Source organism: Protomyctophum bolini, assembly GCF_963924005.1.
Source record: "Protomyctophum bolini genome assembly, chromosome: 21".
In the NCBI taxonomy this organism is placed as follows: domain Eukaryota; kingdom Metazoa; phylum Chordata; class Actinopteri; order Myctophiformes; family Myctophidae; genus Protomyctophum; species Protomyctophum bolini.
The window spans coordinates 12,983,809-13,010,178 of record NC_137882.1 but is presented as its reverse complement, the minus strand read 5'-3'; the positions used below and the strand labels follow the sequence as shown (position 1 = coordinate 13,010,178).

The following is a 26,370-nucleotide window of genomic DNA, read 5'->3' as shown; positions in this document are numbered from 1 at the left end:
ATATGAATTATGTATCGCGCTAATTCAGAAGATTAGTCTTTTTTAGTTCTTTCTAAGATTTTGTGTTTGGTTTCATTTGGCTAAATCACTCAAACACAAACAGCCCCATCTATAGAATGATAGTATGGAAACCTTGTCCAAACATTCCAGTGTAGTTATTATTTAGTTATAACATTTTGTTATAACATTTGTCATGGTTTTCATGGTTATAAAACCCACAGGTAGACTTAACCACTTTTTGTAGACACTCTTGTACGATGAATTAGGCAAGTAGGGCATAAATGCACAGGGGAAAAAAAACATTAAAAAAAGTTAAAATTCCAACAGCAACAATAAGTTATATAACACTACGAACACATAGATACAGACACGTTCACACGATAACTGTGTTATCAAAGCTTACTCAAATGCTAAGCTTTGAGTGCAGATTGTCTTTGTCTTTTTGGGGGGTAGAGAGAGAGAGAGAATGACAAATGAAAAAAGCTCTCTCTGTGTGTTACTGTATGTTGTTGGTGACCGACCTCTTTTAATCGTGAAATCCAAAACCCTTGCACTCAAGGAAAATGGGCAAATGCTATAACCTGATGAACTGTGCACCTGTTCAAACACCGCTGTGTGTGTGTGTGTGTGTGTGTGTGTGTGTGTGTGTGTGTGTGTGTGTGTGTGTGTGTGTGTGTGTGTGTGTGTGTGTGTGTGTGTGTGTGTGTGTGTGTGTGTGCGCGTGTGTGTGTGTGTGACTTTTAGTATTCTGTTTGGGCTTTTACTTGTACCCTTGTTTTGAAAGCATGGCTTTGCCCCCAGATCAGGTTCAAAATGGTAGTCACAGTTACCGCTTTTATTGATGTGGTTTAGAACAACACATCTGATTCAGGCCAGGCCAGATGGTGCAGAGAATATACACAGTAAATTGCTGAGTGTTTCTTTAACTCTTGAGTGTAGAAAATGGACCCCTGGCCGGTTTAAATGAATGCTCTTGTTTGGTCTGTGGAACAGGTTGTTTAATCAGTAGAATGTATTTCACTCCTACAACCAGCCTATAGCTACCACTTAAATACACTTTAAAGCAAATTTGTAGATTTGCGAAACATTTTGAACAATGGTGGTGCCCTGGTAAAAAACATTTTGAACAATGGTGGTGCCCTGGTAAAAAAACATTTTTTTCCCCCGGACCTGATACAGTAGGTCTTCCTCAGCGTTGTCACAACATTGAGGACATGTATTGTGTTCTGGCTATTTCTATTACATTATTGAGCCCTGCGCCTAAAGAGTTTAATCTAATCTGGCCTATGCAGGCCTTCTGCTTTTGCAGATACTTTCTCTCAGGTCCGTGGCCATATACGTTTCAATTTCAGGGTTCTTGAAAATGAAAATGTTTGATAGTCGCTGTTCTGGTAGCGCATTCACTGCAGCGCTATCTTCTGTTTGGTATGATACACTTGCCTTGTTCTCTGAAAACACGGAAATACAATTCCGCCTCTATTTGAGTGCTACGGGAATGCGTCCACAGCAGTACAGTCAGTGTTTTGTAAACACAGCCGACAATTGACTTAATCTCTTTGAAGGAGCTGTTCCCTTCTGGATAATCCACTTTAGTTGTTTTTTTGTTTTAGTTTTATCCTCTCTCCTGTTGGTCAGATCCAAATACGCATTACTCGCAGATTCAGTGTTCACTCGCTGTTACGATGCTATCAAGCACAGGCGTGCCTTGCGCTCAGAGCAATAGTTTTATCTTCTCCAATGTCTTCCATAACTCATTTGTAGTATGTTGTGTCACTCGACCTACTGTGTAGATACAGTACACAACAAGTGTTAACATGACACGTGAATGCCACAGTCACAGAAATGAGACGTCCTTCATTTTCCAAAAGGAAAATTAATTTGGCCCGGCCCAGAGTACAGACAGGATAATGATTATGTACAGTAAACGGGTAAATACCATAGTAAAAGCCACCACAGTAAAAACTGTAATAACCAGCAAAACAAGAGTACACAAATGAAAAACTATGAACAGGTTACCCACCATTGTCTTAGGTCTTTCTGTGTCTACTAACTCTACTGTTATGTAGGTTTTCCACAGCATGCATCATAGTGCATTATCATCATCAGTAAAGTATAGTATAGTCGGGCTGTGATGATGTGACTCTAGTCTAACCTCATAAAAAACAGTGTCACAACCTCTCTCCAGCTCTCAAAGATTGACTCGGCGATTTTTACTTGATCCCACCAGACATGCTGGCCCCATTATTGGAAGCTTAAGAGAACTAGCAGAGAGAGAGAGAGAGAGAGAGAGAGAGAGCATCCTTTTAAAAAGTCCACATGAGCCAAACTGAAACCAAATGTTCTCTCTCAACACTGGTAAACATTTACCTCACAACTTCATCCATTTGTTTACTTTTAAGCGTGCTTCCATTTTGTTAATAAAACAAACATTGTTTTTTTTATGTTTTTTTTTTGTAGCTTTCGCCTTTATTTTATATTTTTTATGGAGGGACAGACAGTAGGCTGACAGGAAATGGGGAGAGAGATGGGGGGAGTGACATGCAGTAAAGGCCGTCGGGATTGGGAGTCGAACTCGTGGCACACTGCCAGACTGGATTACCAGCCAAGGTGCCTGGACCAGGCCAGACCGCTTCCTTTTGAAGTAATGTTTCGTCCCTACAAGGGTGCCTTTTTCTTTTTTCTTTTTTTTGTGAGGTCCATTTGTGATTGACAGCTGATGATTGTAGATGCAAACCATTTGTTCTCATGAGATTGATTTATTGACTGACTGACTGACTGACTGATTGATTGATCGATCGATTGAATAATTTATTAACAGTTTGCAAATAGTACAGTACAGTGGATGTATTGTCTGGCAATTATTAGACTTTTCGATTTAATCAGATATTCGAGAAGCGCGTTTTGGGGGATTTTGTTCAAATATACTGTATATCTCAGGGAATCAGGGAATAGATTCTTTATAATGGACTAAATCAGTAGTCTCATTAACCACTTAAGTCAGATTGTATACACCATTGTAAAGTTGTCACACAAATGTGTGAAAACCTATTATTTAGTTAAAAGATAATTTTAAAATAATAAATAATCAAAAAAATTGATTAATTTGATTAACCGCTGCACCGCTCCTCGTAATCTCACTAGGCAAACAGCCCAGTATTGTCCCACTCACTTATTTCCTGCAGGTTTTGTTTATTGCTTTTTTAGTTTTTTAAACCAATTTGTTACTAACATATTTATACATGGTGTGCTTTCAGCTAATTACCTTCTTTTTGTCCTCGGTTCCCACAGCCAAGACAGTCTTTGTTGCTATAACAAAGCTGTTGATCTGCAACTAGCGCTAGCATGCACACACACACACGCACGCACGCACGCACGCACGTTTACATATACAGTCTCAAATGCCACACCCTCTTGTTTCCACAATAACATTTGTGAATGACCCGCCATCAATTCTCTAAGATAGTATAGCCTAGACATGACAAAAAGTGTTTTGTTCAAAGCTATGGCATGCAGTTGCATCATTTGAGGCTGCAACTCCTGTCCTGTCTTTAGGCTGTTTGCTGCTCAAGCCATAATGTAGGCGTGAACCCTATATGAGTCATGTAGTATTACACCTGGGAAGAACAACAGTTTATTTGTTTGAGACTACAGAACGGAAGGTGGATTATGTTTTGCCCCGCATGTGAAAACTGTCGCGATGTTGTCACCACCAGTGGTGTAAAGTAACACTGTACTCAAGTACTGTAACAGTTTTGAGGTGTTTTGTTTTATTTTACTGTACTAACACATTTCAATATTTTTCACTTACCATCCAAATATTGTACTAATATTGTACTTGATTGTTACTAAACATACATTAACCACTTCAGAACTTCATGTACTTCAGCTATTTGAAAATAGCCCATCCACAAGCTCGATCACAATGCAACACATTGTCGCATTGGGCTTGTAGATCATCTATTTTCTAAAGATTTTATTAAAACTTCTTAAAACGAATGAAATGGAGCATTCTGCGTAATGAGTACTTTTACTTTATGTACTTTCAGTATATTTAGTTTGTAGTGTGTCTACATTTAATACAGTATTTATACTTTTACTTTTACTACCACTGATTGTCACACTATATTTAACGCTCTATGTCCTGTAAAGTATACCATATGACAATTCATTAATTTAATTCATATTAATATGAATTAATATTTGTCCAAAATAGTGACTCCGGGGTTAATGTGGCTAACACAGGGTGCCATCCACCGATTCTATGTAAATGAAGCAGCGCATTTCTGAGAAGCATTTAATTTGAAGTATTCAATCTAGAAGAAATTCAATCTCTGCATTTGCAAATGAACTGTATAGGCTACAATGCTTGTAAACCTCCCTCCCCCCTCTCAGTAACTGTCAGTAAATCGAAAGGCCTAGAGGAAACAGCTGTGGTGAATGCACACAGGAAGAGACCTGCGAGATTAGATAGTGGATAAGAGACTGCGGCCAAGATAATTGTTTATAGTCATGGCAAAAGCCATCATGCTTAATTTGCACAGCAGGTGGCTCACCACAAGTACCACAGATAGAATTACTACCTGAGTGACAGTCAATCTGTACATGCTTAGACACAGTGGTGTATTCTACCATGGTACTCGATTATACGTAGTATACCATCCCAGAAAAATCGTATACTGTCTACTAACCATCCGAGGTAGCGTATATCTGATACGTAGGAGGGGCTGGGGGCATGTGGACTTCAATAGCCATTTTCAGGTGATAATGTGGTGTCCGAACAATAGATATGGCACACTTAAATTTGTTAGCGTTGTTAGAGCGGTTATTTCATTCGGTGACCATGTGCGCACACCGTGCGTGTGGGAGGGAATAATAATGGTATACCCTCCGAAAATACCTAGAACACCGTCCTATAGACACCCCATGCAGAGTTACCGCCTAGCCGGAGATTGAGAATACTATACTTATACCAGAACAGATATTTAATTAGCTTCCTTGTATATACAGTAAGCCCCTTTAGGGTCCTTTATGGGTGGTCAGCCTGAGGCACAGTTGCCCAGTGAAGCTGCCTGTATAAAAAGAGAGCTTCCTGAACGGACCTGTTGCAAATTAACCAGCTACTTTTGTAGCCCTTAAGGTGCATAGTTGAAATCCCTCACTCAGTATTTCATGTGTGAACTGTTTTTAGAAAAGCCGCAGCTTTTCATGTACAAGATAGTAAATTGAGCTCACAGGGGTTGTGTAATCTTTTAAGAAATGCGCAATGCTCAATCACTGTAACCTTTTTCAAAAATGTAGACTTAATTCTTATCCAGAGAGATCTTGTTTTTATCTTCAAAATAAATCCTTAAGAGAAGCCGGGGTGATATCATATTACATGCTGGAATTTCTGTGAAAGCCTGGATAAATATTACTGCAGTTGTATCCTTGCTATCTAATTACCTCTCTACTAAGAAAACAACGGCAGACCATATACTTTCGTTGAAAAGCAACAGAAAGAAATTGGTGTTTTAGTTTTGGGCCAAAAGTAGGATATGAAATCAACAGTCAGGACATAGCTACTGGTTTATCTGACTGAGTGATTCGACAGTTGTTACAGTTTGGTAGACTGGCAAGGTTTGGGTAGGAATACATGAAAGTAGAATTAATTTGAAATATTTAGTTCATTTGCCAGAAGCATTTTTGTACTGAAATCATCTAGAAATCATCCAGAGATATAGATTTTTCCTTAACAAACAGCCAGCCCAAAATATGTCCTTTTCACATAGTTTTATTTAGATGCACATGCAGAGCAACGGACAGGTCTTCCTCAGTGTTGTGATGGTACCACAGTGGGTGGTACCTGTTTGTGTTTAATTGGTGACAAATTCCATTGACTGCTTTGTTAATCTGTCAACAAGTTTATAGCACCTTTCATAGATCACTGTGCTTAACAGAAGTGAAAGTAAAACAATGACCCTTATTAATCTAATGATGCCACTGTATGTTTTTCAATATATTTATTTTCCAACAACTTTTGAAAGGAAGGTCATCGCAAATTGAGTTCCAGTGTTTCTATGGCCAATACAACTACAACATTGCTTTTAATTGATCTTTTATTTTTTATTTTTGTTATTCATGTCCTCACTGTATTGCATTACTGCTTGTTTTTAATGTTGTTGCCTTGCTTTTCTTTTATCCTCCATTTCTCTGTAAAGCACTTTGAGCTGCATTTCATGTCATGAAAGGTGCTATACAAATAAAGTTTTATTATTATTATTAATAACGAAGCTTTCGTTCTTTTCCAGATGCACAGAGAGATGATGTATGGCCCGGCCCCTCATCCTCTCAGACAGCCCCCCAGTGGCCCGCCGCCCCACCATCCCATGCAGGGCTCCATGTCTCCCCCCATGCCTCACTCCATGCCCCCGTCCCCCTCCAGGATCCCCTTCGGCCCGCGCCAGGGGGGCGGCGTGCCGGTTAGCGCCACGATGCCTCGGGACCGCATGCCCAGCGCCAACCCTCCGGCGCGCTCTGTCTCGCCGTGTCCCAGCGCCATCCTGGAGAGGCGAGACGTCAAGCCGGACGAGGACATTAGCGTCGTGAAGAGCCACAGTTTAGCGCGGGGAAACGAGGCGCTTTACGCCGATCCGTACCTGCTCCAGGAAGGGAGGATGGCAATGGCCTCCGCCCACGGAGCACACCCTCCTCCCCCAGGGCTAGACGGACCGGAGCACGGCCTAGGGGGCTACCATCGGGCCTCCATCCGCTCCACGGGGTCGGGCGGATATAGCGCCAGCCCCACGGACACCATGGATCACCCCTCTCTGTACCGGCAGAAATCCAGGAACAGCCAACTACCCACACTGGGGTCCAAGACCCCGCCCCCGTCCCCTCACAGGATGACGGAGATGCGGATGATTGACATTCAGGGTGGGCCGCCCCACGGCATGCCACCTCACGCGGTGCCCCTGGAGCGCTGCTCTCCCGTGCGTCAGTCCTTCCGAAGGGAGGAGGGTGCCGGGGGGGCTAAGCCTCGCAATAACGTGGGACCTTCTCCACCTGTCGGCGACCTGCAAGGTCACGTGCCAGGACCCATTCCGCAAGCCAATGAACCACAGACACGGTAAGGGGAGGGGTGGGGACTGGGGAGACGTCATTGCATGGGAGCATGGACTAACTCTGCATCTCAGTATCACCCTAACTGTACTGTGGGTTGTCATGCTTTAAGATTGCCCAACTCAGACTCTGTCTCATCATCACCATCACCTTGGCCAACGTTATGGCCAGCCCTGTCTCTAGTCACAACTGTTGATCAGTAGAATTCATTTTGCTCCTATACAACCAGCCTATAGGCATATTTTCTTTGGGTAGTCTCTCCTGAAGTATCTAGGTATTATTATTTTCTCTGAAGCTTATTAGTACGTCTTTATCCCAACATTACAGATAACACTGTTGATTATTACCGCCCCTTAACCTTTTGAAACGCAGTAAGAGGATGGCATCTCCCGCTGTATATTTTCCTTAACTTGGTCATTGTAATAACAGTTGCTCTGCATAGTTTCTGTCCATGTGGACCGTCAGTCATTAGCGTTGCTGGGCTGGCGTTGCAGGTCCTCACTGAGCTGAGAGCACATAAACACAGGAAGGATGCTTGCCAACTAGCCAGACAAGTGTGGTTTCTGCGGAGCACATTAAAATGGAGTGGGCTGAAGGCGAACGAACGTGCGTACTCAGGAAAACCAAAAGAAAATATTGACCAGGTCAGATGGGGTATTTGAAACAGCCCAATCAGTCACAGACATCGGGCAGACCACCTGGGCAGCCCAAGACCCTTCTGGAATGGCATAGACGCCGGCGTGGTCTGGAAAAATAGGAGAGGAATTTGAGTGGGAAAGTACTGCAATTCACATTCAAAATATACACGCTCCTGAACGCCATTATGGTCTCTCATAGCCATAGTGTCAGTCAGTAGGCCACTGGTTCAGGGACCACTTGAACCCTTACGGGTCTGTAACTCTGAGAGTGTAATGATGGAACCAAATGGAATGGTCCCATTTTGTAGACTCTCAGAGTGTACTGAGGATTTTACTGTGAAGACTGCGGTGATAAAAGTGATAATTATATATATATTATATATATATATATATATATATATATATCAAGGACCACCATAACTCAGAGAGTGAACAAATGGTTCCATTTGTCCACTCTCATAGTTACAGACCTGTAAGGGTCCGGTTGGAACCCCTTCAAGGAACCCTGAAGGTCCCCTGAACCCCACTTTGAGGACCACTGATCTAGACTTTGCAGGAAAGTTAGCCTTTCCGAGGCAAGGCATTGCTGTGCACAAAGTCTTCTTATTGTCGTGTCAATTGACTCACCGTTGTGCTGGATAATTAAAATACCACGGCTAGAATCACACTCCTGCATGTGTCCTCGGTTGGCCCCTCCCCCCTGGTCCACCAATGGATAGCTGATGACATGGGGTAAAAAACAAAACAATGGGGCTACTATTTCCAAACCCCGAGGCTCACCAACCACTCCGCCCCGCCCTGTGGTCACCAGCTTTCTTAAGGCTGAGTGTTATGAGAATTGATGAGGTTGTCTCCACTCACTCCCTGCCGGGCACCTATCAATTCGTGTCACACTCGATTGTTTTAGCCAAAACCACCACGTCCCCCGTGGTCGTATGACCCCTGACTGGCCAGCCTTGTTAACCCCAGGGGCCTATTTCAGCAGACAGCCCCCAGCCTAGTTTTGACGTCCATTTAGTTGTGTCCGTTTAGATTCCTAAAGAGGCCAGTGTGCACGCTTCAATAGACAGACCACCGCTCTTTCTGAGTCAACAGTTTTAATAGAATCGCCCTGTTGCAATTTAGAAACGATTATTTTGACCGCAGGCTTTTCTCAAAGTTTTAACTCCGAGCCAGGAGTCAGGAACCTAATCAGTTGTTGAAATAATATTTGTGATAACCGCCTGCACAGTATAAATCACCTGCAAAAGAAAATGGGAATTATGGTTAGGTAATTCAAATTGACATTACGTTAGGACCAACACAGTTGCTTAAAAAACTAACAAAAAAACATCTGAAATAATTGTATTGTTAGTCTAATAGCGTCTCTGTCGGGTGGAAAGTCTGGAAACCTCATATGTCCAAAAGTCTTACTTTTCAGGATTCAAATAATAAAATGGCAAAAGTAGCAGATCTACAAGCTCAAAACGTGTCGCTTGTCAAGCTTCTGGATCGTTTTGTGTGACGCTGTAGTATAATCAAGTTTACGAAATAATAATTTACGAAAAAAACACAAAAGTTAAAACATGGAGATAGGAGGTTTCTGCCCGAACAGCAACGATAGTCTAATCCCCAGAAGGGCCCACTGGGATTGCAACTATCCATTATTTTATTCTTTTTTTTCTTTGATACCACTTAATCTGATAAACGAGAAGCAAGTTTTCTTTGATAATTTGTTAAACAAATATATATATAATAATACATATATATATAAAACAAATAATCGACACAAAACAATTCCAGTTGATATTTTATATTCACTTAAATCTATTAGTTATATGATTAACCACACAAATCCTGTTCTACGGTGCTAGACAGCGAACATAGCAGATCTACAAGCTCACAGTCACAACGAGTTGCTTCGCGGAAATAACTGCTATTTTCGTTATCTAATTTACCCCCCCCCCAAAAAAATATAGCTTTTTTTATTTTATATATATAATTGATTACGGTAGTTCGATTGCAACCCTCGGGCCCAGTATTCAAAGTATAATTTTCTGATGTTTTCTGCAGAGAGCGAATGAAGGCTATGGAGCAACAGATTGCCAGCTTGACTGGCCTTGTTCAGCATGCACTTTTAAAGGGGCCAAACAGTAGTGGCTCCAAGGAACTTCTCAGGTAAGCAAGGCGAGAAGACCAGTGAGGCATCAAGGGAATTTGAGTTTCAAATGACAAATCTGGCTATCCAGATTGCAGACACGGTTGTGAAAGGTAACCGTGTCTCTATTAGTACGGCCATATGACACATCCAGGTTAAATACCATGCGGTGAGTAGGAAATACTGTTGGGCGGACAGTGGTCTGATATTGTGGCTCAAATGCCATCTTTTATGATTTATCTGGCTGCAACTTAACTGTGCATTTGAAGCTGCTCCACTGAGACATCAAGCTAACACTGTTTGCTTGAGCAACAGTCTGGGAAACACTATGTGAATATTAGAATGAAAATGCTTATCTCTCAAACTGACTTGGTGAATGTGCAAAGTTGTAAAACTTGCTAACATCATTTTAACCTCTCTGTCAGTCTTTTTCTCATCATACTCGAATGTGTTCGTTTTGTACTAATATTAACTTAAGTCTAATCAATCAGTCTCTGTCAAAGTGTTTTGTTGTGTGTTAAAACCCTGCATTGATGAAACTCTCTCTCTCTCTCTCTCTGGGGTTCAGTGACAGACCACCGAAGACATCATCCCCAGCCCACAGTGCCCACAGCGCACACAGCTCAGGTCAGTGTCTTTGTTGTTCTCAACTAAATCATAAAGCCCAGACATTTACCATCCATCAGCACAGTCTGCCATGTGCGCTGCACTGCCCCAGAGACAAAAACAAAGTCTGTGCCTCGGTGCTTGTGACCGGTTCGTAATCCCCGCTCTTTGATACATAACATTCAAGTTAAAGGGAGTTAAGCTAACACAACCCCCGGAAGCTCTATCTAAAACAAGGCAGAAGGATTACCTCTCTAGACTGCCAAGATGATTCAGCAATTCAATCTCATCTCTGCAGTGGTCTGTGGGCAGATGTGTCTGATAGGAAGAAAATGCAATCTCAACAGTGGTAGAATGAAAACTGAATATTATTGATGCTTCTCAAAATTTTAATCTCATGTCTTTTGATGGATTCCTTCATGTGGTTCAGACGGAATTGCCCATGCAAATGTTCTTCTCGGATGAATCTCCAAAACAGGAGAGGATTTTATGCTAGTCTGATCTGTACCCGGCTGCCTCATTGGTATCACGTTCGCAGATCACAAGGAATTGGCTGTGCTCACTCCCATGTGATCCGAAACGCTGGCTCATTGTAACCACTCTAGTCTACGCTACGGTACTTCCATTGATGGATATCTTGTTCCTGAGGAGTAGTAGTCACACAGGAACCCCCTATGCAAAAACGCTAACCTGCACTTCAGGTCCGTGCAGCTGTCTAGCTGTCAGCTGTCACCCGTGTTAAGGTAGACAGCAGTGAATAGACTTTGGGGATTACTAAAACAAAGGTATTTTCTCTCTTTACACCCCACTGCTGGGCGAGTATTTAGAGAGCACACTAGAGAAACATTCTCTCGACAGGTACTTTGTCCCTGCTGGTGGACTTAATGGTTAGCATACACAATGGGGACTGGGGTTGCCTCGGTCAGCTTAGTTCAGGACAGTCCTCATTAGTAATGGGAAAGTTACTACCTCTGAATATAGTGAATGTGCCAGTGTGTAAAACTGCTATAAAATGGAAAATATCGAAAGGAGTAATAAGGATTTGGATTTGGCTTGTCCGTTTTGAGGCAATATCATAATCATTCACCATGTATGCAAGGCTTTTCAAAGTGAATTGTGTCAAATTAAGTGTTATTACCGGCAACCTTGTGAGTCTCTCTGACCCACACCACACAAAACATGAAGTCTGTTGGTTTCCATGGTTTTAAACCCTTTGCACACATGTTGCTCTGATTGAAACACGGAGGCCGGGCGGACGGCCGTTCATTTCAGAGGTTCTGCCAGCCAGGCAGCCTAAGTGGCTGTCTGCTGCTGCAGTGGTGGGCAAAGTAGACGCCACAGAAAGCACAAGGCCCTCATTACTAAACATTAGGAAGGGGAACATTAAGTCTAGGCCAGCCTGGGGCGAATATGTTAGAAGACATGCACTATATAATAACTCATAGACCAGGGGTCTTCCAACGTTTTTCAGGCAAAGGTCCCCTTAGCTGAGAGAGAGATGAAGCAGGGACACCCCCCCCCCCCCCCCCAAACTACATATTGTATACAATTGTGTTCCAGATGAAACTTTCTCATATATAGCTCCATGAACGTTTCACTTGATGGGTAGGCCACGTGCATTTTCTAAGCATGGTTATTTTTTCATTATTGTGTTCTGGCTTGGCTCAATGGAACTTGTTTTAACATATTAACATGTATACTAATATATATTTTATATTCACGTTATATTATTATTGTTATTATATAATAATGATATAATATATTGTATTGTACTTTTTGGGATCAGGTGGTTCCCCTGTCTTGGCTCCAAAGAGCAGCGCTGCCCCATTAGAAAGAGGCCCGGTCCCCCTGAAGGTCAACCTGATGCACTGCAAGAGGAATGTGTCTGACCTCCGCCTGCAGCTCCAACAGATGAGACAACTTCAGGTAAGAACGCTCTGTTCCGTCGCTTAAAAAGTCTGTTTGTTTTGTACACTTTTAGATCACATCCGCAAATTGTGCACGTTTCTTCTTTTTTTTATGTCAAAAATATATATCAAAAATATATTATATATATTTATATTAAATTATATTAAAACTTAAAATACCACTTTTGTTTAACCACTTGAACCTCAGCATCCCTATTCTGGGGGGAACGTTTGCCAAAAATAGCCGAGCTTGTAGATATAGACAATTTCCCGATGAATTTAAATCACTTCGATACAATTATTGTGAGCGTTTTGTTTTATCACGATAAACGATAATAACGATAATTGTCCCTGTCGCCTGTGTTGCTGCCTGCGTCCTTCAGCTCTACAACCAAGAAGCGCTGCGAGTGCAGCTGAAGCACACGGAGCAGGAGATCAGCGGGAGGCTGGCGGAGGCCATGCGGCGTGCAGAGGACCCCGTCCAGAGGCAGAGGGCCTTGGTGGAGGAGGACAGGCACAAATACCTGGGTCTGGAGGAGAGAGTCCTAGCACAGCTCAGGTAAAGGATGTGTTCATTCTCTGATATACCTGGGTCTGGAGGAGAGAGTCCTAGCACAGCTCAGGTAAAGGATGTGTTCATTCTCTGATATACCTGGGTCTGGAGGAGAGAGTCCTAGCACAGCTCAGGTAAAGGATGTGTTCATTCTCTGATATACCTGGGTCTGGAGGAGAGAGTCCTAGCACAGCTCAGGTAAAGGATGTGCTCATTCTCTGATATACCTGTGTCTGGAGGAGAGAGTCCTAGCACAGCTCAGGAATAGCAGTAGCAGTGGTAGCCATTTTGTGGTTCCTCCGATCCAAAGCCCATTCAAATTTCCCCCATAGAGATTTCCAAATATATTGATGTCAATTATTTTAAGTCTAGAATCGAGCCACCCAGGTTCCTGGTGAATCATGACCGTAAAACTTGATTCTGTGGAAAAACTGAAAAAAGGCAAAAGAAAACAATGTAAAACACTGTATAGTACGTTTTTCCACACACACACACACACACACACACACACACACACACACACACACACACACACACACACACACACACTGACCGTGACCACAGTGCAGCCGGGGTACACAGAGACTCGACACGAATCACGATACATTCTATACATTGATTAGATAATAACATGAACCTGTTTCTGTGTGTCGTTAAAGTCAACGTGCTCTACCGCCTTTGCATGAAAGGATTGCAGCACTTGTAAAATCCAACCACACTTCTAAGGACTTTTGTGTTTGTTTGACATGCTGCCGTTTTCGCTACTAGCGTACACTTACCTACATGAGTGTGTGGCCCAAGGCCACACACTCATGTAGGTGGGGTGACGTCACCACAGCCGCTTGGCCCGCTTGCATGCATGGTCAGACACAGCGGAGCCAAATTGAAGACCCCAGGCCGCTTTGCCGTCCCATTGGCTAGAAGCAGCCAATCAGGAGTAGGGTTTTCAGTACACTAGCTGATAACGATGACGCGTACATTCTGAAGGCTTTCATTGACCAGCTGGCAGGCAGCTGGTAAAAAGTAATTATTATTGCTTTGATGCCCATATTAACCTTAGGAAGTATTAAGTTGTTTTTTTTATGAGCACATGCATTCCATACATTCCATCAGGCTGGGGTTCCTCATTTTGCTCGGACCCCACTTGGAGAACCACTGCCCTATTTATAGACAGTGTGGGTTCATGTTATGAACATCGCTACGTCCTCTCCACCACCAGAGCTTCCGTTAATTCAGTCCCAAATCGATACCGACACTACTCTCCTCTCGTCACACACACCCGTGACTGCAGTCAAGAAGATTCTATGTACCGGAATGCCCCGCGGGGATTCATTTTCACCATCTCACCTGCGCCATTCACTCCCATTATGCTCACCGACGAGCCAACGCCCTCCAAATTGCAGCCCACATGTTTACACAGGCAGGCAATGGCTGCCTCTCATTTAAGACACGGGGCAGCCCATGGAACAATTGAAGAGATTGTGTGGGGTAATTGTTTATTACCGCCTTGCAACGAATGTAATTCACGCGACGCCTCGGCCCTGCCAACAGGAGCTGTAATTGAATCTGTTTAATGTCGATGTTTAACGGGCAAGGTCAAAGGTCTTCTCTTGCTGGATGTCGATAAGCATATGCCCCAATGGAAGCAGTGTAAAAAAATAATGAATGTTCATTTAACTCCTAGAGTGGAAAGATGGACCAAGAGGTCAAATAAATGCTCTGGGGTTGTTTTTTTTACGTAGGAGGAAAGAGAGAGTGTTGAGTGCAGGAGAGGTGTACAGGCACAAGACTGTGGACGGAGTTCTGTGTTACCGTTGGTTGTCTCGCCAGTGTGTGAGTCAGCGAAACGCCAGTGCTTTAAATAAGGCTGGTTAATTAGGCTTGGCTTCAAGACGAAGCGGGGATGCAGTGTGTGAGGCACGGCCTCTCCAGAGACGCCAAATCTGCCACCACTTACGAGCTCTTAAATTACCTGAAGCGCAACACCCAGCGGAGTTTCTAACCACTTAAGACCTATTCTATGCTTTGTTGTGTGATGGGGTCACACAACGAATATAGCCGATGCACAAGCTCACAATGCGTCACATTGCTTTCCATTTCTGAACATTTCTGAAACCTTTTTTGAACATTCTTTTACATTTACACCTCTTATGAGCACAATGCCCAAAATAGAAGTCATATAAGTTAACTTGAAAGCCATACAGTACTTGAGTAAAAGTAAAGATAGATATCTTACTAAGTCATCATCCATGAGTCTAACTGTTCAAAAGTTTAGTTCAAAATGTGCTTTCAAAGTATCAAAAGTATGTAGTGTTAAAATGTACTTTCAATAAGTATCAAAAGTACAAGTATAACTGCTTTTCAAGTGTACAAAGAAACAAAACAGATGGGTTTTGAGTGTACAGACAAGAATTCTATCTGTCCTTCAGATCAAAGAGAGAATTTGACTTTTCATCTCGATCCATTTGCATCTTTAACAGAGGACTATCTTTGAGTTTTGCGTGGAATTCGTCCATCAAAGAGAGAACTCTCCATTTTCATCCACTTACTAATCCACTGACTAATTACTTACTTACAGAGCAGAGTTTATAAGACACTGTGCTATTATCATCTACTGTAGGTACTCGAACATAAACATAAACAATCCTGTGCAAAATAGGTTTGGCTGCTGGCACAGGAATTGTGCTATCAAGCATAAAGGCAGACAGGCACTAGTAATAAGTGATCATAACATGACCTAAATACAAGGTAATTTGAACATGGTATGGCCTGCTGTGTGACTGTTGTCACTGTAGCTTCTGTCTTGTGGTGGGAATGTGTCTGAGTGGACATGTGATCCATACACCTCCTCCTCATTGAGCCTGTGGATGCATGAGTCATAAGTCACAAGCCTGGACATGGATGATGGATCCCAACCACGTCATGTGAATGTCAACAATACATACTGTAGTACAGGAACAACATACAGGAAACGTAAAAATCTAAATAATAATTCAAAGCTACAAAATGTGTGATCAGCTACACTGTCGCCAAAGTCGCTGCTGAAGTGTTGATCTAGCCTCACTGCCTAAATGAAAAGGATGCTAGCACAGAAAACTGGAACTTATAGAAGTAGAAATGGTGAAACAAAAACACATGATTGATTGACGCTTCTCTGCATCAGTTTGTGTGGCTTTATAATATTGCTGGCTTCCGTCAAAATGCATTTCAGCATTTGTAGCCGTTTGCTTTGTCGCCACTAGCGTGTGCACAGCATAAGTATGCGTCAGGAGTCGCTCATCTAAGTAGCCTTTGGTGTGTTGCATGGCTTTGGAAGACTATCCTGACTCAGTCTCCATAGAGAGCTGGGTTAAAGATTTATCCATTTTTCTGTGGAGGTCTTGACTTAAAGGAAAGTTGCTTTGTTCTCATCTGGAACTTCCCATTATTATTCCTTTGACCAAGAGGCCTCATCCTACCGGTGTATTTGACAGTCTATGTGTTGCCTCTCCATTCCAGTCCCTGTTAGGGGAGTTCAATAAAGGACTATTTCTCAAGGGTACCTGTGCCACAATGAATCACCGTTTTAGTCCCTCTCATGCGATCCGGCACGGCACACAATGTTATCGTGGTCCACATTTCCCCTTGGAGTTGCCAGTTTCAGAAGCCATGGGGAGGCCTGTGTATCAGCCTTCAGCGTTTTCTATGCGAGGAAGTGCCCTTGCACAAATAAGCCCAGATTCAATGTTAACACAATTTTGGGTCTTGGCCTGGGAAGAGATCCAATCATGTCTAGTAGTAGACTACTCTAAGCTGTCTCATACAGACAAGAACATGCACGGTGCAGTGGACACGTTTACATTTTATATTATTATTGGCTTTTGAATGTTTTCCTCTTTGTATTTAATGCTGATCCTTACCTGCACTCACTTCCTTCATTCTATGCATGTCATTCCCCAGGATAACTGAGTTTGTTCTGCCCCCTAGTGTTTATAAAGAGTATAAGTCAAATATACAAGTATTACTGTACTGTACTCTATTAGAATGTTATACTAAGAGAGATGACTCTCCCTCTCTCTCTCTCTCTCTATCTCTCCCTCCTCCCCTCCCTCCCTCTCTCTCTCTGTCTCTCTGTTGTTATAGTTCAATTCCATCAGCTGTGCTGTCTTACTTCTCTGAAAAGAGTATAAAATAGTATAGTATAAAACAACAAATGGCAGCCAAATTGAAAAGCTAATTTCTGCTGCGTTAGGGCCATTTGTTTATTTAAAGTGTGGTCTCTCCATGCCTCTGCAGTGACTTGGAGCAGTTTGTGGACTCTCTGAAGAGGGACTCGGGTGGGACAAACAGAGCGGTGACCCTGAAGGACGTGGAAGAAGGAGCCGTCACTCTGCGGAAGGTTGGAGAGTCTCTGGCAGGCCTCAAAGGTAAGGCGACCCAACAGTCAAATCAGTGGACAGCGTGGTCAACATGGTCTTTGCAAATGACCATGCTCCAAACTGTCTTGACAAACAGAATTTGTCTGAGAGCTAGAGATTTAACTCTGTGTTTCTCAACCTGTGGGTCGGGACTCCCAGGGGGGTTTCCACATGATTACCGGTATATCATGTTTTTGTATTGTCTTGGTGTTATGTGCTTATTTGTCACGGCTTGAAAAGGTTGAGAACCACTGAGTTCACTGAACACATGAGTTTAGACACACTTAATTGCCACACTTAAATGTTTCTCTCAAGTGACTTTTCACGTTCATTAATTGCATTCTCCCGCGCGTCACAGGGGAGTTTCCCGCGCTACAGACCAGGATGCGGGCGGTGCTGAGGGTGGAGGTGGAAGCGGTCAGGTTCCTGAAAGAGGAACCCCACAAACTGGACACCATGCTGAAGAGGGTCAAGAGCCTCACGGAGACACTCAGCAGCCTGAGAAGGTAAGACCATAGATTCTTTGGGACTCCCAGGTAACCCAAAAAACAGGAAAGCATCTGTGTCGTTTTTGGCTATTCAAAAATAGCAGATCTACATCGGCTGCGTGTGCAATTCTTACAATTATTATTTATTATTATTATTAATATACATTTTTAAATGGATTATTTTAACTCAAATCTTTGCTTCTGAGGATCCCTGAGATGGTGGTCCGCAGCCAAATACATATGATGTTGGGGGTCCTTGACATGAAAACGTTTGAGAAGTACTGATGTACTGTAGCAAGCAATATTACGTTTTTCAGAAAAGGATTTAGAGGACATTAGGCTAAACTAAAGGAAGCATATGTGACCATAGGGGTTGGTCGGTTCAATTCCCCGGACCAGCAGGAAAAGTCTGCCTCAGTACCCATCATTGAAGTGCACTTGAGCAAGGCACTCAACCCCTCAAACTGCTCCAGTGGCCAACGATATAAGACTGTGGTTGCACCGGGCAGCTGCCAGTTAACAGGTGTGAATGTGTGTACTGCTGTACGAGTGCGTAGCACAGTGGTGCTGAAAAAGAACATTAAGTTTGTGCTCATGTATAATGTATAAAAAAATAAGAAGAGAGGAAAAAAGGTGTGCGACACAATGTTCAAGCAATATAAATCAGAGCGAGACTGTCTGGAGCGAGACAGCAGAAGCTCTCAGAGGTTCTGTTCAGCAGAATGTGCGATGTGAGAGATTGCAGGGTTGATTACACTGGCAGGCGGAGATTCATCCTATCTGAGGGAGGGTCATTCAGCGTGGACGGAGGAGCGTAGCGTCCCGTCTTTGATTCAGTGCCATCGTATCCAGTGAACCGCACTGCTGAATTAATTCGGGAGAAAAACTGCGGCACCTAATTTCCATTTAAATGTCAGTGACAGACACGCCGCGCACTCCCTTTCTTCTCCCCTCTCGTGGCCTTTCAACTCGGCTTGCCATGTTGCCCAACACATCTACAGTGCATTACAGGTTTTATTTTTTTTAATGTATTTAGCGTTTTGCTGAATTCATTATGCAAACATTTTCAATATATTCTTCACGACTTTTGCAGAGTGGCCTTTGCATTTCTAATCAGGACATTGTTTGTTTGTCATTATTCTATGATCTCCATAGAGCCTTACAGGACGCATCGACATATTTAACCTGAACTAATTTTTCTTTTTCCTTTTCTTTGTCCCCTGTTCCAATCCTCAGATGTGCTACTGAGATCAATCAGAAGCCATGCGATCAGCCCACTAATGTCTCATTAAAAGCGGCACCTGCAGTGGAAACTGGCCCTACGGTAGCATCTGAGCCTGGGCCACATGTGGACGCGCCCCCAGCCTCAGACAAGCCTGAGCCACAGACATCCACGCTCAGGTCAGAGGTGATGCCTTCCTCCCCGGTGGTCATCCACCACGTCCAGAGCTCCCCGGTCCACATGCAGCAGTGCCAGCAGTCGGCGGCCTTGACCACCCAGCCCAGCCCCCCGCTCACCCCCAGCCCCACACAAGGTGCCAGCAGCCCCTTCCCTGGCCAGAGCCAAGGCCGGGACTCGCCCAAAGTGGCTGCCTCGGATCCACCTAGCCCTGTCCGCAACAAGAAGTCCCCCGTCACCAGCCCCGTTAATAACGGCAACCAGAATCTGGTCATAGAAGAGCTCCAGAGCAGCCAAGGGAAGGGCAAAAACCGAGCCATGTCCATTGAGGTATGCTCACTCACCGGCTAGATTAGAAGACATCGTACAGTGTCATCTTATTTTAAATAGACTAAATAGACAGAGACATTTTGACTGCAGCCTGAGGTCTTCTGGCAAAAACCTGCAGGCCCTGGAATGACCTGCCTGAGGAGCTCAGGCTGTCAATCACTCACTTCTTTCAACGTTAGTTTATGTGTATTTATTAAATTATTAATTTTGTTCATTGATTTAATTCTACGCTTTTATGTAAAAACTGCCTTTAATTGTCTCTCCCCTCCTCTTGACCCTGATAGGCTGCAGAGAGGGAGTGGGAGGAGAAGAGGCAGAACATGGGTCATTATGATGGGAAAGAGTTTGCAAAGATCCTCCAAGAGGCCCAGGTCAATATGATGAAGGGCATACCCAGTCTAGACACGGAGGATAAGTCAACAGCGCCCCCTGCAGCCACGGGGGACCAGGCAGACTCTCCAAGACCCGTGGAGACAACGTCAGGTAAACACACCTGCATGCCTGTCCCAGTCAATACTAATTGACCAAAATGACCACATTCACATGGCTGCCATGCAACAGGCTCTTTGTAAAACGTTTGATTTGTGGAGACTGAATTGGAATTTACTCTTTCATTTATGCTCTCTGTCTATTATTTTGCCAAAAGATGAGCCACAGCCCTCGCCTACCACAGAGAAACCAGCCAAGCCAGTACCAGAGAAACCTCCTAAACCTGTGCTGGAGAAGCCGGTCAAACCTATTCTGGAGAGGCCCACCAAGGCTTGTGCCGAACGCACCCCCGCCACCAAGCCAGCAGTGTCCAGTGAAAAGGTCACCAAGTTGGGATCAGAGAAAGTCAGCAAGTCCCCTCCACCACCCCCACCCAGGAAGACCTACCCTAGTGCCAGCTCAGGCATGACCACTACGCGCTCCGGCGAGGTTGTCTACACCACCAGCAGAAAGGACTCTCTCTCAGCTCAGGTTAGTCAAGTCTCGTATATTTGTATAGCCCTTAATCCCTGGTCTTTACATGTCCACAGTTAACAAAGGAAACACAACCACACCCTGAGTCTATTCCATAGACCCTTAATCGGGCAAGGGGGAAATCCCAAGAAAACTAAATTGGCACAATATCCATTTACAAAACAAACAAAAGTCTGCTTGGCATTCTGTCTCTGTTGACTGCCACTCTGTGGGGGAAAACCTCATCTCTTGGGATAATTTGTACCATTTGCACACTTTTGGTCAAATCAACCAAAGACTGAACGCAACAAACATATATTGAGAAATAAACCTGGAGTATAATACAATCGGGCTGTTTTTAGAGAAAAGTTTGTGAAACCTGTGAGTCTGTGACTGACTAGTAAACATTAAACCTTGTGTTGATTGAGATATAACGGGCCTTCCATCCATAATTTCCCACAGGAGGGAGAAGAGGAGGGCCCACCTCCGTCTCCCCAACCCAAGCCTGCCAAGGCGCCTGCAGAGACATTGGCCAAGTCTCCCACACCGCCACCTGTCACTGCCTCTGCTGTTGCAGAGGAGGAGGACGAAGGGGACAAGATCATGGCAGAACTCCAGGTTAGAGGCACAACAACTCGAGAGATAATTATGCACTCTCTCTCTCTCTCTCTCTCTCTCTCTCTCTCTCTCTCTCTATCTCTCTCTCTCTCTCACACACACACACACACACACACACACACACACACACACACACACACACACACACACACACACACACACGCACACGCATGCAGTCAATCCAGGTAAGGCTGTAAATAGTTATTGGGTGTACTGTGGGATTGGGTGGTTATCTATCCCTTATTCTTGTGGAGGATGGAATTCTGGCAGAAGTTGGAGAAAATGGCTTGACGGTTGGTGAAATTGCAAATAAAACCTTTAAAACAAAGTTTCATCTGGACATCCGTGACGTCATGGATAACAAATAAATGCTCCAGATGTGGTGTTAAAGGACGTTGGTCAAAGATACTGAATTCCTTCCTTTCCCCCAATTCCATGAACTTTCTCCCACTCTTCAGGTTTTCCAGAAGTGCTCAGTTAAGGATGTAGGGGTGAAAAATGTGGCCGACCCCGCCACCACTCGCATTGAACCACAAATAAGAGAGCTAAGACCGGCGGCTTTGCTGCCCCTCAAAGAGAAAAAGGTAAAGGATGTGTGTCGCCGCCGTCCGGCTGTCCACCTAACCTGCCTGCTTCTGCCGACCGTGTGAATCAATCAATCGATCGATCGGCCGCTCGCCTTAACCCTCCTGCAACTTGTTTCCCCTGCTTTTGGCTCGAGAGAAACCTGTAACAGCTGCCTTCCTTCAGACAGCTCCCTGTCTCCCCCCGCCTCGTTTTCCTTCCCCTCTTCTTTATTCCACTGGAAGTCACAGCTTCTGTGCTGTTTCAGGATTAAGTCTGCATACTAAATTTGGTCTGCAAATACGATGAAGGGTCCGAAAAGATTCTCTGTCTCTTCTGTGTATGGAACGAACGATGCAGCTGATTTCATTATTTGCTTGTTATTTTTTCATTTTTTTTCTTCCACCCAGAACAATAAACTACTGTACAAACTGCTGTATTCTACAGGCAATTAAATCGTCTTCTGTGTTTATTTGTAAACCGCCATCTCTTCGTGCAAAAATCGGCTTGAGAATACCTCTGGATTAATTGGCTATTGGGTGAAAACAAACATTGTAATGTATTGGACGCAACCTGTTTTTGCAGACTTGGTTCACTATACCTAGGTCACTCTGACCCCTTTGCATGCTCTTGGCCCTCACCTTTACATTCTCTGGGGAACTATTCTTCTGTTTTATTCCTGCGTCTTTGCACAACTTTCCCTGGATTGGCTTAATTCACTTTAATACCTATTTACCTATCACACTGCTGTAATTTAAATTGTCACAAAATATTTTACTATCTACTTAAGGGAAGTGTGAGTATGATTCCAGATGTCCCATTTACTGATCATCACAGTAATGTCACAAATTAAGGCTCATTTGTACGTCATCACATGGCCCTTGCATATTTTCAATTATTATTACGTAGTTAAAAGGAAATAAATGTGGTCGTTGCAATGAATGTAACTGGCCGTGTTGGTGGGTGGGAAGCTGGGTGCGGAGGGCTGCAATAATCACTACAGGTTGATCAGTGGCTGTGCAGCCTAGGGAGCACAACTGGGAGGAATAGCGTGTTCCTCCACACGCTTAGGCCTCCCGGTGAAACTCCTCTCTGGCGGCGGGGGAAAGAAGCAGCTGGTGGCATCACATGTATCAGAGGATACATGTGGTTGTCCCTGACTTCAGGGAATTGGGAATTGGCATAATGTCTAAATTGAGGAGAAAAAAAAGAAAACTGAATCCCACCCTATTTTTCCCTCATGTTTTATTTAGTAAAACAAATGATAAATAATTTTCTCTGCTCAGTTAGTATTAAGTGAGAATGTATTGTGTAATATTTCTTGCAGGAGAAATATGTTAATGGATAAGCTGATTTGTTTCCACTGAATAATTTACAATTCAAATGTCCCTGCATGTGTTACATATATATCACATAAATGCAATATTGCTTGAAGCTGTAGACAATCGAATCACATAAAACAGAGAAGCACATTCACTTTGCTGAGACATGTAGAAAGCTATTGCCCCAACGTAACGTTGACATCACAGACATGTGAGTCATATTGAGTCCATCGCATCCCTGCACAACCAATGCACAATAATATTGTTCCCTTAAACATTGTCCTAGCAGAGCTCAGAGCCCAGTCGAGAAGATAAAGAGCCAAACATAGATGAAAATGGCAACACTACGCTCCGACAGAGCCAGGGGGTATGTTTGATACTTTACGCTTTTCATTTGCTAAAAAGTAATAAAGATTAAAGATTTCACAATAAATCTGAAAGTCACAAATGATGAAAACGCATCCAATATTAATTTGTATCCCTGATTGCCTGTGCTCTTGTCTTTTCCATGTCTGCAGGTCATATACTATGTGACAGGACAGATTTCCAAAGACCAACCACAGCCACCGCCAGGAACGGAGGAAACTCCTGAATGCCGAGAGCCCACACTGCCCCCAACACAGGTGTCAAATGTCAATGCTAATGACAATTCCCCAGGCCAGCAACAGCCATTGTCTGACCTACCAGTTTCTCCCCCGCGGTTATCGCCTCCGCCAATATCACCTCCGCCAATATCACCTCCACCTATATCCCCTAAGCCTGTGGGTCTGAATGGCTTCAAACTGCCTAGAAAGCACATGAAACGTTCACAATCGTCGAAGACCAGTAAGGAAGTGGCAGGGGCAAATATGACCCTTAACCAGATTAACACAGAGAAGAAACGGGAGCTCTCGGTCACCCAAGAGCACATTTCTTCTAGTAAGAGTGTAGTAACTGAGAAGGTGTCAATCTCAACCACTAGCACCATAAGAGAGGAACCCAAGTGTGTTGTCCCTCCCCCAGAAGAGGCCGACCCCTGTGATGGCGGTGACCAGGTTGAGACAGCCGACGAGGATGCCGGTCTTAGTGCTGACCTCCCCGGAGAAGAGGCTCCTCCCCCGCCTGACAACATAGCCTTCATGATCACCAGCACCAAGGTCCAGGCATTGTCCTCTGGGGAATACCAGGAACTGGTCAATGCAAAGAAAGGTAGCGTCCAGACAGTAACCGTAGGGAACCGGGGCAACGTTACAGGAAACTCCAACGATCCCAACGCTCCGCCGGACAACGGCTACAATAGGAAGCCAGTTATCATCATCTTTGACGAGCCCATGGACATTCGCTCTGCCTACAAGCGCCTATCCACCATCTTCGAAAGCGAGGAGGAGCTGGAGAGACTGCTCGCGGAGGAGCGCATCGAGGAAGAGAGCGAAGAGTCGGACACGGAGAGGAGCGACGGAACGCAGGTAATAGTTGGAGGGCCCAAGGGGGGAGACGACAGGTCCGCAAAAGCTGCAAATAGCTTATCATCATCCTCCTCCTCCTCATCTGTGTCGGAGCTGACGGAAGGCGGGGCGAACTCAGAGACGACCGGAGGTAAGAAGAAGTTCAAGTTCAAGTTCCCGAAGAAGCAGCTGGCAGCTTTGTCGCAGGCAATCCGTGCGGGCACCAAGTCGGGCAAGAAGACACTGCAGGTGGTGGTGTACGAAGACGAGGAGGAGTCTGACGGAACCGTCAGGCAACACAAAGAAGCAAAAAGGTTTGAGATCACTCGCTCGAAATCCCAGGCGGCCCTGGGCTCGGCTCCGGCGAAAAGGGACAATTCCGACTCCATGTACAGGACGGATGAAATCAGGAAGAACACGTACAAGACACTGGACAGCCTAGAGCAGACCATCAAGCAGTTGGAGACCACGATTAGTGAGATGGGGCCGATCTCCCAACAGGAACCGTATGCGTGCACGGATGAGACCGTGGACGATAGTGCTTCCGAGAGAGGGGGCTTGAAGAGGACCCTGTCTCTCCCTTCCTCCAAAAGCACCGGCTCGAAGATCTGTCTTCCCAGTAAAAGCTCATTGCGGAAGAAGTCCAAGCCACAGCTCCTTCCTCGTCCTGTAATTATACCTACCACCACCACCACCAGTAACCCCAGTCCTCCCAGCAGCATCCAACAGGTCTCTCTCTAGCTCTTGTTGCATCGGAAAGGCCTTGGGTCCTATTTGTTTTCGTAATCTTCCAACCTTCCCTTCACTCCATCTCTAACAACTGAGTTTACAAAATTCATTAATCCACTCCACAGGTGCTTGGAAATGTCGGAATATGTCCACCTTGGTGTTCTGTTCTCCCTCTGTGAAATCATGGTTGACAAGACATGATTGGGGAGTGGCATTTTCATGGGTTCCTGCATAGCGTCTCTCTTCCTTCAATTTACTCTTAACTGGGGGTTTCGGCGTGTGGCTCTTAATCACAGAATGACACTTCCATGTTGATTATGTCTGGTTCTCGACTGCATGTACTGTACACAGTGTATTTTTGGTCCCAGGGGGTGCATGTTCTTTCACTGGTGTTGATGAAATTAAACTGTTGAGCAGGTGTTCACCTGTTAGTGCCTTGATTTTCATACTTCCTATGTGGTGTTCCTTTATTTTTTATTTCCCCTTTCTTTCTTTTGTTTTATTTCTTGTTTTTTGTTTTTCCCGTTTGGATCCTCCTGCAGAACACCAGTGTCGCGTCTCCTACTAGTCGGATGCCCGTCCCGTTGTCTGCGAAGTCCAGGCAGTCGCCGGGTACTACTGACAAAGCAGGAAAACCGCAAAAGCTACAGGACGCTCAGAGGCAGTTTCGACAGGTAGTTTTACTGTAGGGCCTTACCGGGGAACTAGAGGAAACAAACTCACCAAGAGATAGAAAACGAGACGTGTTGTGTTAAGGGTGAAAAAGACAACCAAAGCTGTGAGATTTGAAAAAAAAAAAAAAAAAAGGGCCTCAGATAGCCATTGTGGATCTGTTCTTGTTTCTCTCGAGTCTGCTCTGACTGGAAGGCATGTTTGACTCTTGACTGTTACCACCATAACATCACCGTACTGTTTGCTTCTGCATGTCCACACTGTTCATGGCTTTCACTGTGTTGGTGACTTACTGAAAAAAAAAAGAAAAAAAACAAAATGGAAAAATGGCAAAAGAAAAGAGAATTCTCTTCTTGTCACCGACTGAGTTGTCATCGCACCTCCGGTTCGCCATCACAGATGAGTTCCTAATCAGTGTTGCCAAACCCTAGGACGCTTTTTGGCTCTATTCAAATCTTAATTTATTGGGCTACGCTCCCCCTTTTCTCAGAATGCACCCCTGCTCTAAGACAAAAAGAATAACCCCTCACTTCAAATCTTTCCTTT

General features: G+C 44.2%; 1 protein-coding gene across 16 annotated transcripts in view; it reads left to right on the top strand.

Annotated features, from left to right (window-relative positions):
• Positions 1-26,370, top strand: part of kiaa1217 (KIAA1217 ortholog) — a 145,872-nt gene that overhangs the window by 117,094 nt on the left and 2,408 nt on the right. For 9 of the 16 annotated variants that reach the window (XM_080793433.1, XM_080793435.1, XM_080793421.1 and 6 more), the window contains 15 exons: positions 6,288-7,105; positions 9,789-9,893; positions 10,442-10,500; positions 12,266-12,405; positions 12,770-12,945; positions 17,215-17,345; positions 17,695-17,842; positions 19,061-19,553; positions 19,838-20,036; positions 20,200-20,513; positions 20,958-21,113; positions 21,572-21,697; positions 23,286-23,366; positions 23,518-25,152; positions 25,695-25,826. In XM_080793433.1, coding sequence (XP_080649559.1) covers positions 6,288-7,105; positions 9,789-9,893; positions 10,442-10,500; positions 12,266-12,405; positions 12,770-12,945; positions 17,215-17,345; positions 17,695-17,842; positions 19,061-19,553; positions 19,838-20,036; positions 20,200-20,513; positions 20,958-21,113; positions 21,572-21,697; positions 23,286-23,366; positions 23,518-25,152; positions 25,695-25,826 — 4,713 coding nt within the window. The remainder of the gene's footprint in view (positions 1-6,287; positions 7,106-9,788; positions 9,894-10,441; positions 10,501-12,265; positions 12,406-12,769; positions 12,946-17,214; positions 17,346-17,694; positions 17,843-19,060; positions 19,554-19,837; positions 20,037-20,199; positions 20,514-20,957; positions 21,114-21,571; positions 21,698-23,285; positions 23,367-23,517; positions 25,153-25,694; positions 25,827-26,370) is intronic. The other 7 variants (XM_080793430.1, XM_080793429.1, XM_080793424.1 and 4 more) reach the window with 7 other exon arrangements.